General features: G+C 44.1%; 1 protein-coding gene across 1 annotated transcript in view; it reads right to left on the minus strand.

The window, feature by feature from the left end:
* Nucleotides 1–13,235, minus strand: part of LOC122713378 (acetylcholine receptor subunit alpha-like 1) — a 107,528-nt gene that overhangs the window by 64,667 nt on the left and 29,626 nt on the right. Inside the window, exon 2 of the mRNA XM_043933755.1 lies at nucleotides 1,356–1,631. Coding sequence (XP_043789690.1) covers nucleotides 1,356–1,613 — 258 coding nt within the window. The 5' untranslated portion in view covers nucleotides 1,614–1,631. The remainder of the gene's footprint in view (nucleotides 1–1,355; nucleotides 1,632–13,235) is intronic.

Below are 13,235 nucleotides of genomic sequence, written 5' to 3' on the forward strand. Positions count from 1 at the left end.
CGATTTTAATTCGATTTCAGAGAAGCAAACAACGATAAAGAGATTTAATCGCATAACGTTGGCCAATTCTTGCAACTTTGCCGCTCTATAAACGCGACAATTAGGTCTCGCCTCCTTTTGCATAGAACGAGGAGAGTTTATTTTACGCGACTCGGCTAGTTTAACGCATCCTCCCCCCACCCACGTTTCCATCAAGGATCCGCGAAAAGATCCGACAGATTTTCCTGACATTCTTTTTCATCTTCGGCCTTGTCTTACTTATTGCCCACTCTCCAATCAACATTAATTCTTTCCCTCCCGATCGATCGTTTCGTCCGATCTTCAAATCCCTTTCGAGCTTCCACCGTCTCTGTCTCGTTTGCAATGCCAACCTTAAAATCGGAAGAAAGAAAGGAAAGAAAAACCCTTCTCCCCCATTTTCTTAATAAATACACCTTACAGCAAACAAAAAAATCATGTAAGAAAATGGATACCCATTCCCTTTAGTGAAATTACAACGTCGATATTCGGTTGATGATAACCGAATGCGAGGACGAGCAGCCTCGTGTGGCTGGCCGACCGATAACAAATTAATTATAGTCTGAACGGAGGGGAGGAGGAGGAGGAGGAGGAAGGAGGAGGAGGGTTTGGAACACGTATATTTAGTCTATAGACAACCGTCGATCGAGGTAATTACAGCTGAAATTCAGGGGCCGGGCTATATAAGCATGTAACACGAATGTAATAACCAAGGAGGACAATGCGGCTCCCTCCCCTCGCCCAATGGTGGGTGCGGGCCGCCTATATGCGACAGGGAGGAGGGGGCTCGGGTCGGACACAATCGCGTAATTGTAGCGCATTGATCCGATCCTGAGAAGATGACCTCGGGAGGTTGGAGAGAGAGAGAGAGAGAGAGGTTGGCGCGAGGCGAAGCTCTCGGCCCACCTCGAGACACGATTGATTGCTTGCGATCAGATTATGGCAATTAATGGCTCAAGCGCTATGCGTATCGCTCGCCACCGCCTGTAAATTAGTTCCGGTTCCGGGGCTGGGAAACACAGCCGGAATTCAACTTCTATCTAACCGCAAGTAGCGCGGACGAGCGACTCCGTCCATACGGAGATACGTGTCCGTCCCATTTCCCAACGTTCCATGAATCTCTCGATTCGAAGTGAGTAACAAACGCCGGGTGTTTCGATTCTCGTTGAGTCGAACATATTCGTATTTCGAATATGCGTTCGAGGGAGGAAAGGAATAATTATTATTATATCAAGCAAAAGTTGACGATAAATAATTAAATAACGAGGTGAGTGGAATGCAGGATCGCAATAATATGGCGTAATAACGGGTTAGATGGGAGAGGGTCGTCTACTCACAACGTCGATGAGCTGGGAGAGGCGCAGTCCCATTTTGACAGTGAGGCGATCGCTGTTGTTGCCAACGGGGCGGATGAGGCGGTTGTAGTTGGACAGCAGGTCGTCGTAGAGACGCTTCGCTTCCGAATTGGCCGAGGCACCCGGAAACGGGGCAACAAGACAGGAAATGGCCGTCGCCATCGCCAGCAATCCGCCCAACCTAGACCACCATCGCCACCAGCCTTTCCCACCGTCGTTCGACCAAGCATCCCTAAGCATCGTACGCCTTGTCCACCCCTGAAAACCATAACAATTTCACTTTCTGTGACTTAGACCATACTTTCAATCATCATATGTATATATCATCTTATCATGTATATATATTAGCTTGCTATCGATATCCAACCATCCTTTTCATCCTCCTTCACTTGATAATTTAATCGTAAATCTCATGCAAAGTTAAGTGTATATATGTAATGTATAATATAATGTGTGTGTATATATATTATATATATATATATTGGAAAAAGAAAGATAGATACGATAGATACGCTTCAATTCTTTCTCTCGACGCTCCATCGTCCGTCTCAATTTTCCTCTTTTCCCTCTACACCCTCCATAACCATCCATCACTTAGCACGCTTTATATACAATTCGTCCAGATAAAAACTCGGAAAACTCGTCGTTCTCAATCTTATTATTATTTCTTATATCTCGTTTACGGGATATTTATTATCGAATTTCTTTTCTTTTTACGCGTAATCGCAACGTAATTTCTTTCCCCTTTCATCCTCCTCGAGAGTTTCCAAGAACGAGTTATCTTTAAGGAGAGATAAGTTGGGCGGTTCCCTGATCAACAATCAGTTTCGAATAGAGGGGAGGGCGGTGGTGTCACTCTCTTTACGAGTACGTGCGCGCAAGACACGTGCTTGTCGGCGTCTCGATAATGCTTTGACGTCAACTTTTCAAGCGAATCACGGTACGGTAGCGAGGCGGTAAGTTGGTTGCCAGACGAAAGTCATTTACTAGCCGTGGAGAAGAGCGTAACCGGCCGTGAAGGAGGGCTTGAACAGGGCATTGTTGTGTCGCTGAAAGGAAGGAGGGGGAGGGGGAGGAGGAACCTCTTGAGGAACTTTTATCGCTTCGTTGCTGACCTACCTGCGGCCCATTATCAATGTACTGCCGCCTATATGCCCGGGAAAAGCTACTTTCCCGCATTATCCGGGGATTTACACTTCTCGCCGTTCCTTCCTTGATTCTGAATATAAACGAGCCCGATTCCCACGCGGCCGCCACCGATACATTTTCCATCGATCGAGATTAAAACGTTAAACGCGACGTTGCAAACAATCCTCTCGATATCATTCTGGAAAAGGAAATATCGATCGATATTTGAATAATTTCGTTGGTTAATTTTTAGAGAATTTTTAGAGATCGAATCAATACGTTGTTTATCGAAATTATTTATTAATAACGCGAGCTATTAAAGAATACACGGGAAATATATTTGTACATATAAACGTTTCGTTCGAATTCCTCGCGTAACATTTGAATAACATTTAAATACGTTTGCGCGAAACGTACTACTATCTACGAGGGTTCACGTAACATCATTTTGTATATGAAAATTTAATAATTCGTATTTCACGATCCCGTCCCGTTTTTATATTTCTACCTTTTTCTCTCTCTCTCTCTTTTTACGACGCATCGGTGTGCGTTTCTATAGAAATAACGAACGCGTAAAAATCCTTCCTTGGTGGTCGATACCACCACTTTTACGTTACGTTAGAGAGTTGGCGGATCGCGGACGATAAGATAAATCTCGCCCGATATTACCAACCCCCGTGATTCCGTTAATTACGAGGAAAATTACGTAAAAAGTATTGCGTATTAATTATCGGCTCGCAAATGAAATTTATACATTCCATTCGGCCGAGCGGGGGGATAAATATTGGCGGGGCACGGCCGGTTTCATTGATACCGCGGCCGTAAAATTACAATCGAAACGCCCGTTGAAACTGCATATCCGCAAGAACTGTCCCCGTATTTACGATTTTATGGGCCGCGGTATCGATTCCAACTCGGTTGGAAATTCGCCCAATGCATCGGATCTGCCCGCTATTCTACTCTCCAATGCGCGAAAATTATGCGTTCGAGATACGTTTTGTCCGTATCGAACAACGTGTACGTCTATTCGGTAAATAACTCTCATCTAAATTAACAAACGTTCCTCGATCAAAAAACGAACAACGCTTCGTCTTTTTCGATCCAAAAATTGTTGGTTTGTTCTTTTTTTTATTCTTTTTTTTTTTTTGTTTGTTTTCTCCTAAGGGAAAAATTCGATTCGTTTCTCGAGCGTGATATCCATAGGATAGGATAAAAGGGGGTTGCAAATTTACAAGAATCGGGCATCACGTTTAATCAACGGTTTCTATTTTAAACGCCAAGCACGCGTGCTGACATTACGTATCAACGTTCCTGTCTGTTTGACTAATGCGTCGAAACGCGCCGATTTATTGATTTTCCCGCAGTCATTTGCATTTTGCGCGTCCATCGCGAAGCGACAGTAATTACGACGTGGTACGTGCCCACCCCGTGGCATGTAAAAGTGAAACGGATCCACGGAAGTAAAAGCGGTGGATAAAGTTATTGGGATATCGTTATTATTATCGATATCGTCCAACGGCGCAAAAACGGGAAACAACAATTTAATATTCGTCAAATCTCGGACGAGTCGCGTTCCAATCGCCGCTGAATTGAAATCCCATCGAACGGATAAAAAAGGAAAGACGAGATATCTCTTAATTACACAGATAACAAGAAAAAAAACAAGGCGATCCCCCACGATCCACGTTAAACTCCTCGATAAATCCTTCCAAGTAGTATAGATCCGCGCCCCGATCGAACGGGATTTTCGTTGAAAGTCGTCTCAATTACAAAAAAAAAAAAAAAAAAAAAAAAGAAAGAAAAATGCGAACGATTTAAAAAAAAAATTAGAACGTGGAAAATATCCGATATCGCGGAAATATACATTTTTCACGACGAAACCACAGCGAAAAAAGTCGATATATAGAAGAGAAGCCCCCCCTCTCGGTCGGGAAAAAAGTTTCACCCCAAGGTTTTTATCGGTGTGGGCCGGCCGATGGACCATTTCCCCGTATTAGAAAATGAAAAATGGCGGGTGGCCAAGACCGAGTCGGGACGAGTTCCTTTATCGAGACTGTGATAACCCGAGGTCGTTATCAATCCCTTCCCCTCCACCCCTTCTTCCAATTTAATTACCGAGAAATTCCTCGCGCCCCCTTTCGTTTCGTACACGTACTTCTTCACCCTCGATCGAAGACGCGATGGACTTGCGTGGCTTCCAAGTTTATCGTCCCCTGTCAATCTCCTGGGAGGACGAGGGTGGCTGGTATCGAGTCTCTCTCGATATATATATATATATATATATATATATACTTAGGGGAATTTAACGGGGGATCATTACTCGATCCTCGGGCGACATATTCCGAGTGATTTATAACTCGGCGTCGAATGTCGAAGGTGGTTGATAGAAATAATTTAGAACGCGGCCTAAGATTTTTCATCCAGGAGCCTCTCGAAGATATCTGCTTTCGTCGATGAAGGAAAAAAATATTGTAAGGGAATTTGTATGTATTACTACTATTTCCAACGCGAAGATCGATTAATTATTCGTAGGGATTATCTTGTCTTTGCACGCGTATATATGCACGTTCTTTTTACCGAAAATAATCCATTGAAAAGGAAAAAGGGTACGGTAATCAACAAGGTTGAAGGATAACAAACAGGGTGGTGGAGTCGATTTATATACCGACCACACCGGAGTGCATAAGGAGCAGGATATAATGGATAAATCGATAATGATCGACGCGTCCATCAATCTAGATCAGTGGTTATCCCTTATATCGTGCACGGGATACGAAATAATTACGAGGATTTGCTTCAGACGGTTCGTTAAAATGGGAGAAAAAACACACGGATGGGAGAGTACGAACGTCCCGATTCGTCGAATAATAAATAAAATCGCATCGAACGGGACTCGCGATTCGAGTTTATTGGCAATTCGTCACAGTTCGCCGAGTTCCTCGTCCGCGGAAGGTCTCGTCGCGGATGACTGACGCGCCTTAATCGTCGTTCCCTCGATTAATTTCGGCCTCCAAAATTCCCTCCGCACGGAATTCGAATCGCGACCCCTCTCCCCCTTTCAATATACACACGTTTTCGAAACACGTTTCGTGAACGAGAATTCGATCGATTACATCGATTACATTGATACGTATTTTCTTTTTTTTTCTCTCTCTCTCGTTCGAGATAGATAGATAGATAGATAGATAGATAGAAGGATGGAATGTAATAACTCGACGGATATTCGCCGCCGCGTCACTCGTGAAATATTTTATAACTCGATCCGAACCGAGGATCTGGATGAAATATCTTGATTCGAGAGAGCCGTGCACGAATAACGTCGTGCGTATTGAGATCGTACGAGAGAGAGAGAGAAAGAGAGAGAGAGAGAGAGGAGGGCAGTGTGATTAAATAAAAACGGAGCGATAAAACGAAAAAATGAAAAATGAAAGGGGAAACTTGATTGAAACCAGAGGGGGGGTAAGGAGGGGGGGCCAGTGTCGAGGGAGTAGCGGCAGTAGCGGCAACAAGCAACAACGGCTAGTTAAACGTCCGGTTTATTAGATTTAGACGGGGAAACTTTGCGTGCATTTATTGAAAGGAGACGAGGCAAGAAGGGGAGGGGAGGGGAAGGAAGGAAGGAAGGCGGGATGAATGCACGTCGTCATCGTTCAGTGTCCCCGGCGCAGCTCGAGCGTTGCAACTGGGCTAATCGAATCTCGCGCCACGTACAGCCGCTAACTAAGCTTTTATACACACGTTCGGGTGGCGCATTAATTGGACCGTCTCTCTATTTCGTTTCGCTCACCGGTCTGCCTATTAGCCGTGAAAAGCCGGGAAGAAAATAAACCGTCGCCTTAACGGGGTGGAAAAAAAAGGGAGGTGAAAAACTTGCGTTGCTTCCATTCTTTTTTCTCCCTCTCCCTCTCTCTCTCTCTCTCTCTCTCTCTCTCTCTGGAAAAGAGAGAGAAAGAAGGGGGGATCTTTGAATTTCCAACGAATTTCTCTTCGAAACTCCTCCGATCCGGTGAAAATGATTTTTTTTAATCGAGAAACGTCTGACACGCGGCCAATGTACACGTAATCATCGAGGTTTCCAGTGGTGTTACGATGGGGTATCGATTGTAACGATTAACAAGCGAGGTTGGTAACGAAGAGGTTAAACAAGGGAGGCATTGAGGCGAGCTCTCTCCCTCTCTCTCTCTCTCTCTCTCCTCGTGACCACAGGACAACGAGGAGATCCCAGAGGTTAATTAAAACGACACGGATCGACGCAAAAAGCAAGGGTTGAGTCTTTAGAAGTGTCGGTAAAGGATGTAAACGACAATATAAAATCAACCCTTCTTCTTTCCGAACGTTTTTTCAATGTTTTTTTCAAAGGGAGATCCTTTTTTCCTTTCTTTTTCTTTTTTCTCTCCTTCTTTTTTTAACCTACGAGACGCGCGGGCTTAATTTAGAGCAGCTAGGCGGCCAGATTTACAGGGGGCGGTTTCTCCCTCGAGCTTTGCAGGATGGTTATGGATCGTGTACCGCTTGACGCGTGACAACGTAGGAGGATTGGAGGATTCCAACGGCCAAAACGGCCTTCCATGTCCCGCCCGTGTCGTCGGTTGTCTATGACGTCTGTACACCGTGTTCCATAAACAAGCGGGGGAATTTTTATTTCCCCAAGATTGATTATCCTCCGTCGTCCATTGTGAAGGAAATTTTGGACAGCAGCGACGAGTTTGTTTGATTTTGAGAGAGAGAGAGAGAGAGAGAGAGAGAGAGAGAGAGAGGATAGTCAATTTTACAAAAATTTTAAAAATAAAAATTATCGATAACGCAGGATCGTTGCATCGATCTTCTCTCGAAAATTCTTCTCCCTTATTATATCATTTCTCCACTCGTGAACGATACACACGCTCTGCACGCGAGCACACGAACGAGGTCGTGCGTTCCAGGGTAGCGAGTCAATTGGAGGGAGGAAGAAAAAATCAATCGTCTCTCCATCTGCATCCATCTGAATCTCGGGAAGAATCTGAATTTTCGGACAAATCGAGGATGGATGTATCGCCATAGTCGATCCGTACGTCCACCCAGCATCGTTCACGATCGATTTTGATATTTCTACCCCGTGGACAGGGGACGACGAAAGCGAATTCTGGCTGGAAAATTATATGGGCGGAAAAATATGATGACCGATCCATCCGTGCGACGTCGCCAATTAATCGACGAGGAAAGAAAGTAATTCCAGTTTTGCGATCGAACGCTCTATCGATCGGGGCAAAAGCGGCGAGAAAACTCGTTCGTTCGCGATTTTTTATTTATAGAATCGTTCTTCTAACGATACCACGCGAGATCGAAGAAAATTCTGATTTTTCTACTTTCGAAATCCTCTTTCGATTCGTGCAGTAGAATTTTTGGAGCGCGAGCAAAAAGATGGTAGGAAAACTTTGAAACAAATTCGAGATTAAGATGAACGAAGCGTGACGAAGTTGATACGTGTGTATGTGTGCATGTGCACACCTTTCCCTTTTCCTCCCCCCTCCCTCTGCTTTAATGAAAATGAGAACAGGGGGAAGCACTTTATATCTCCCACTTCATCATCATCAACGTAGTCGAATTTCGCAGTCGAGATGCAAATAGCTCGAGCAGTGCAAACAACAACATGAACACGCGAACCTGGCACCGTTTCCCACTGGCTCGCATTTTCGTTCCTCCTAATGACCGACACTTTTTACTCGCGTCTCGAAACGCGAGCCTTACTCGCAAAAAAAAAAAAAAAAAAAAGAAAGAAAGAAAAGTCCCCCGAATTCTCGCATAAATTGTCGCGAACGAGCCAAACGAGGATTAATCCTCGGCCATTTGGGAAGAAAAAAAGTGGAGGTGTTGGTTGGAAGGAAAGCTGCATGGGATAGGAGGCGGTTGGAAAAAAAGTCCTGTTGTTTCCTCTATGAAAATTTCCATTCCAACGTGGACGTCTATTATTAGAAAAAGAACATTTTCCAAAAAACTGATTACCCTAAGTTATACTTATTTTCACTTATTAATATCGAATTATATTAATCGTTCGTCAAATCGATCGAATTTGGAACGATATCAAATACGTATCGTAGAATAAAACTGACTTTACGAAAATGTAGAGAAAATATGGCGTTCACAGTTGCCACTTTCTCGGTCGAATTAAAAGAAAGGAGTGGAGGACTCGAGGACTGGTGAAGAGCGAAGAACCGGTGAAAACGGTATTCGCGCGTCAAGTGTAGATAATTCAATAATAGAAGGAGTGACGGGATGATAGAGAGAAAGAGAGAGAGGGGGAGGAGACATTTAGATGCAAACTGAGAAGAGAATGGCCGTGGGTCGAACGAACAGCTCACAATGGAAAGCAATCCGGACCATCACCTACCGACTATCTCAATCCATATGGATAAACTAATTCGAAACGTCGCTTTATATATACGTACGATCCGCATCGCAATGAGAGAAGACGTCGATTCGGCCACACTGGAAACCACCACTTTCCAGGCCACACTCTCCAATACTCACCGCTCTCCATAACCTCAAACCTGTTCAACGAGAGCAAAACTCTTTACATCAAACTTTCTTCCCGAGCAGTTTAAGATTCGCAAAGTCCGAGAAAAAAAAAATGAAACTGTTCCTACGTTTAATTCTTCCGTTCTTCGAGTTTGAATCGGTCATATTTCTGGAACATATTTCTTCTTTTTTTTTTTTTTTTTTTTTTTTTCCCCTGTTTTAAATCGCCGTATTACACGTTACGCGATACAAGCTTGCAATCGATCGTACACATCAAACGCATCCTGTCCCAGCTCGCCAACGTTCAATGTTCAACCCTCTCCACTGTCAAACGCAGCGTCGCCGCGTTTAACATTCCATATGGCGATATTCGACCACCGAACGATATTCGTACAAACTCTCCCCCTTTCGAATTCTCATCCTCCCCTGCCCCGTTACATACAGTTTTACATAAGTTTCGAGAAATTGAGAAAGGATAAAAAGGGGAGAGAAGGAGGAAAAAAATTCGAGATGCTCTCGAATTGTGACTCGAGGCTCGATAGGAATCGAAAATTCGGTGCATCCGCGTGGGCGGAGGGGAGAGGGCGCGCGAAATGGTCCTTTTACTCGTGTTTATATGCTGCGCCACTGAAATATCGGCTTTGCAACTGACGCGCACCATATCCGGGGAAAGATATTTCAACGGCTCTCAACGTCTGCGCCCGTACACGCTGCATCGTCCAATGCGCCCCAATGTGCTCCGCCACCAGGATTTTCACCCTTGTCAAACGTATTTCGCCACAAGTGCGTATTTTCTATACGGATCTACTCTTTTTTTCCTTCTTTTCTTTTCTTCTTTTCGCCCCCCCCCCCTCCATTCTCTCTCGTTTCGTAGAAACAGCAAGCCTCGTCCTTTTTTTCTTTCTTTCCTTCTTCCTTTCCACGAATCTCTATTTCTCGAACAAACAGTGACGATGAAAAATGAAATCGTTCCCAACGATTGAGAATTGAAAATGCTTGAAAAAAAAATATCTCGATCGTATCTCGATAGACAGATTTAACAGGAGAATTATTTCGAAACGCGTTCGTATCCTCGAATCGTACGACCACGCGATCCGTCCAGATATAATACGCGAAAATATCTTCAGCGCAGGAACACTTCAATTTCTACGATCTACATACATATTTCGTATACGACGAAAGCGGAGAGAGATTGAAATCAGAAGGAAAGAAAAGAAAAAAGAGGAAGGAACACGGCGCGTTTACAGCGTCGTGGATGGAGAATTTTTCCTAATGAATTTTCCGGACCGGTTCGACCTCTTCGAACAAGGATGATAGTAGACCTATCATTTCGCGTGACGGGTCCATCGCCTCATTAACCCAATTAAGCAGCGAAGCTCAATGACACGCGAGTTCTTTTCTCCCTTCCCTTCCGCCCCTTTCTCCTTCCCTCGCCCCCTTCCCTTTCCTTTTCCCTCTTTCTTCTCTCTCTCTTTCTTCTTCCTCTTTTCTCTCTTTTTCTTTTTTATAACACGGCAAATTAACGACCTGAACGAGGCTGAAAAAGCGGCCGTCGAACAAGCGGCCGTGATCGTACGAGAGGCCGATTTCAAAAAGTCTCTGTCCCACTCGACCCTCGTTGGTTAATGGATCGCAACCAGTTCGAAATCAACCGGTCCGGCATCGGGGTCGTTCTCTCGTGCTTCTCCACAGGAAAGGGAGGGAAGGAGAGGGGGAGTGACAAGCGTGGCCGAGCGTCTTTCGCGTGAAAGGAAGGAGGCCCCGGTATTCAGGGGGCAGTTCGTTTTTTTAATTGAAAGTCACAAGCGCGTGAAATAGTTGTATCGAGGAGAGGAACTTTTAAAATGGAAAAAAATCTCCTGGTTTACGGTTTTCATCGCGACGTGAATCTTTGCATCTTGGGATGAAGAAGGAGAAACTCGCGTTCGAAACTTCTGTTGCGTTGGAAACTCTGTCGAGGAAGGAATTAACCGCGAGAATGAAAGCAACCGGGGGATTTCAAGAAAACCCAAGGGAAAGAAAGGAACGACGTCGATGCCTTTCGCGAAAGTAAAGTGAAAAGCGGGTGGAAAAAAACATGGAAACCGTTCGTTTTTTTCTTTTTTTTTCCCCCGTTCTTAAACGATTAACCTCGCGGCGAGCAATTATTTTCCCGGTTATTTCAACACGATCTACCCTCGTTGATCCCCCCGTTTTTAAATTTAATCGGGACGAAAAAGTCGAGGGATATGAAGCGTCGATTATAAAATGTATGCAATCGAGATTGAACTCTTTCACTGCGAAATTACTTAGACGCAGGGGGAGAGTTTTATTCCCTCTCTTTCTCTCTCTCTCTCTCTGTTTCTCTTTCTATATATAATAAAAGTAATATATATAATAAAAGTAGTATATATAATAAAAGTAATATATAATAAAAGTAATATATAATAAAAATAAAAGAACGCGTTTGATGGAAATCTGCTTTCCGCCCGTTTGACCCTTTTCGTCTAATCCGAGGGGGGAGGATCTTGTCTTGTATCGCAGTGTACTCCAGGGAGGCAGGATTAAAAGATTACGGGGGAAACGAGCTCGATATCCGAAATCGGGAATAAATCTTAGAACGGTGGCCGATGCCCATTCCGCGGACAGGCCGCAGCAACAATTAACAACTGTGCAGTGCCTATCGTGGCGCACGGTTGATCCGCTCGTCGTTGATTCCTCGCCCGATCGATACACTCCCCCCTCCTCCTCCGTCGGTATTTTACTCTTTTTTCCCTCCCTCCCCGATGCCAGCGGACGCGAGTCTTAACGCGGGCTCAATCTATCGATAAATCCACCAGCAGGGTTTACCTGCAATCTACCGGGTGTCTCCTCGCGAATATTTATATACTCTAATTCTCCCCTTTCCCTTTTTTTTCTCTTTTCTTCTTCTTTTTTTTCCCCCCTCTCCATGGCGCGTGGAAGGATCGAACACGTATCCGAGACGCGTATCTACGTACATATCGATAAAAATGTCGGCCGTTCATCCGACCGTGCAATCTTGATTCCGCGATACGCGTTATTTCAGTATTTGCCGGCCAAATCCTCTGTCCTCTGTTGTAATCCTTTACAGTAACGGAGTGACGGAGAACGGAACGTAAAAGCGAACAACGGCGTTTAAGTGGAAACGGACCGGCTTTGGTCGGACAAGGCTTTCGCGCTTGTTTTTCTTTTTTTTTTTTTTTTTTGTTTTCCCCTCTTTTTCTCTATATCTTTCTAATACCCTGGTTTTCAAAATCGTTTTTTGAAAGGAAGAAATACAAGCGTTCTATCTTTTCTACTTTTTTTAATAATCGGATAATTCTTTTCGAATTGAGGAAATAATATGCGTCTATTGTGGAGACACAGCCAATCGAATCTCGAAGAAAAAGGAAAATATCGAGTAGGGGAGAATTATGGAAGACGCCCTTCTTTTTAAAAAATTAAGGAAATACGTTGTGTTGCTTCCTTCCTATCCAAACTATGCGTCTATTATAGAGTCACAGCTAATCGAATCCCAAGAAGAAGGAAAATATCGAGTAGGGGAGAATTATGGAAGACGCCCTTTTTTTTTTAAATTAAGGAAATACGTTGTGTTGCTTCCTTCTTATCCAAGCTACACATCTATCATAGAAATACAGTCAATCGAATCTTAAGAAAAAGAAAAATATCGAGTAAGGGAGAATTATGCGGATGGAAGACGCCCTTTTTTTTAAAAAATTAAGGAAATACGTTGTGTTGCTTCCTTCCTGTCCAAGCTACGCGTCTATCATAGAAATACAGCCAATCGAATCCCAAGAAAAAGGAAAATATCGAGAAGGAGAGAATTATGGAAGACGCCCTCTTTTTTAAAAAATTAAGGAAATACATTGGGTTCTTTTCTTCCTGTCCAAACTATTATAGAGATACAACCAATCGACTCTCAAGAAAAAGGAAAATATTGGAAAGGAAAAGAATTATGCGGATGTGGAAGACACCCTGTACACGTATGGTATTCAACTCGGAGAGCTCGGCCAAACTCTTCTCTCGTTTCTTTTTTTATCGGAGTTCAGTGGGTTGATTCGGTCGGTCGGTCGAACTCTAATCACCAGAAAACGCTCTTACGGTTCGACCCTCGTGGAAAATCCCTTAGCTCGTCTCTCTTCCCATCAGAGCTCGGCCCTGGTAATTTTCGGCAACGGGGCGTCGCGATAAATCCCCTCCCCCACTCCGCGAGGTGGAGTCCATCTCCAAAGTTTTTCC

The sequence above is a fragment of the Apis laboriosa genome, unplaced genomic scaffold (genome assembly GCF_014066325.1).
Source record: "Apis laboriosa isolate Shangri-la unplaced genomic scaffold, ASM1406632v1 scaffold23_cov150, whole genome shotgun sequence".
Lineage (NCBI taxonomy): Eukaryota > Metazoa > Arthropoda > Insecta > Hymenoptera > Apidae > Apis > Apis laboriosa.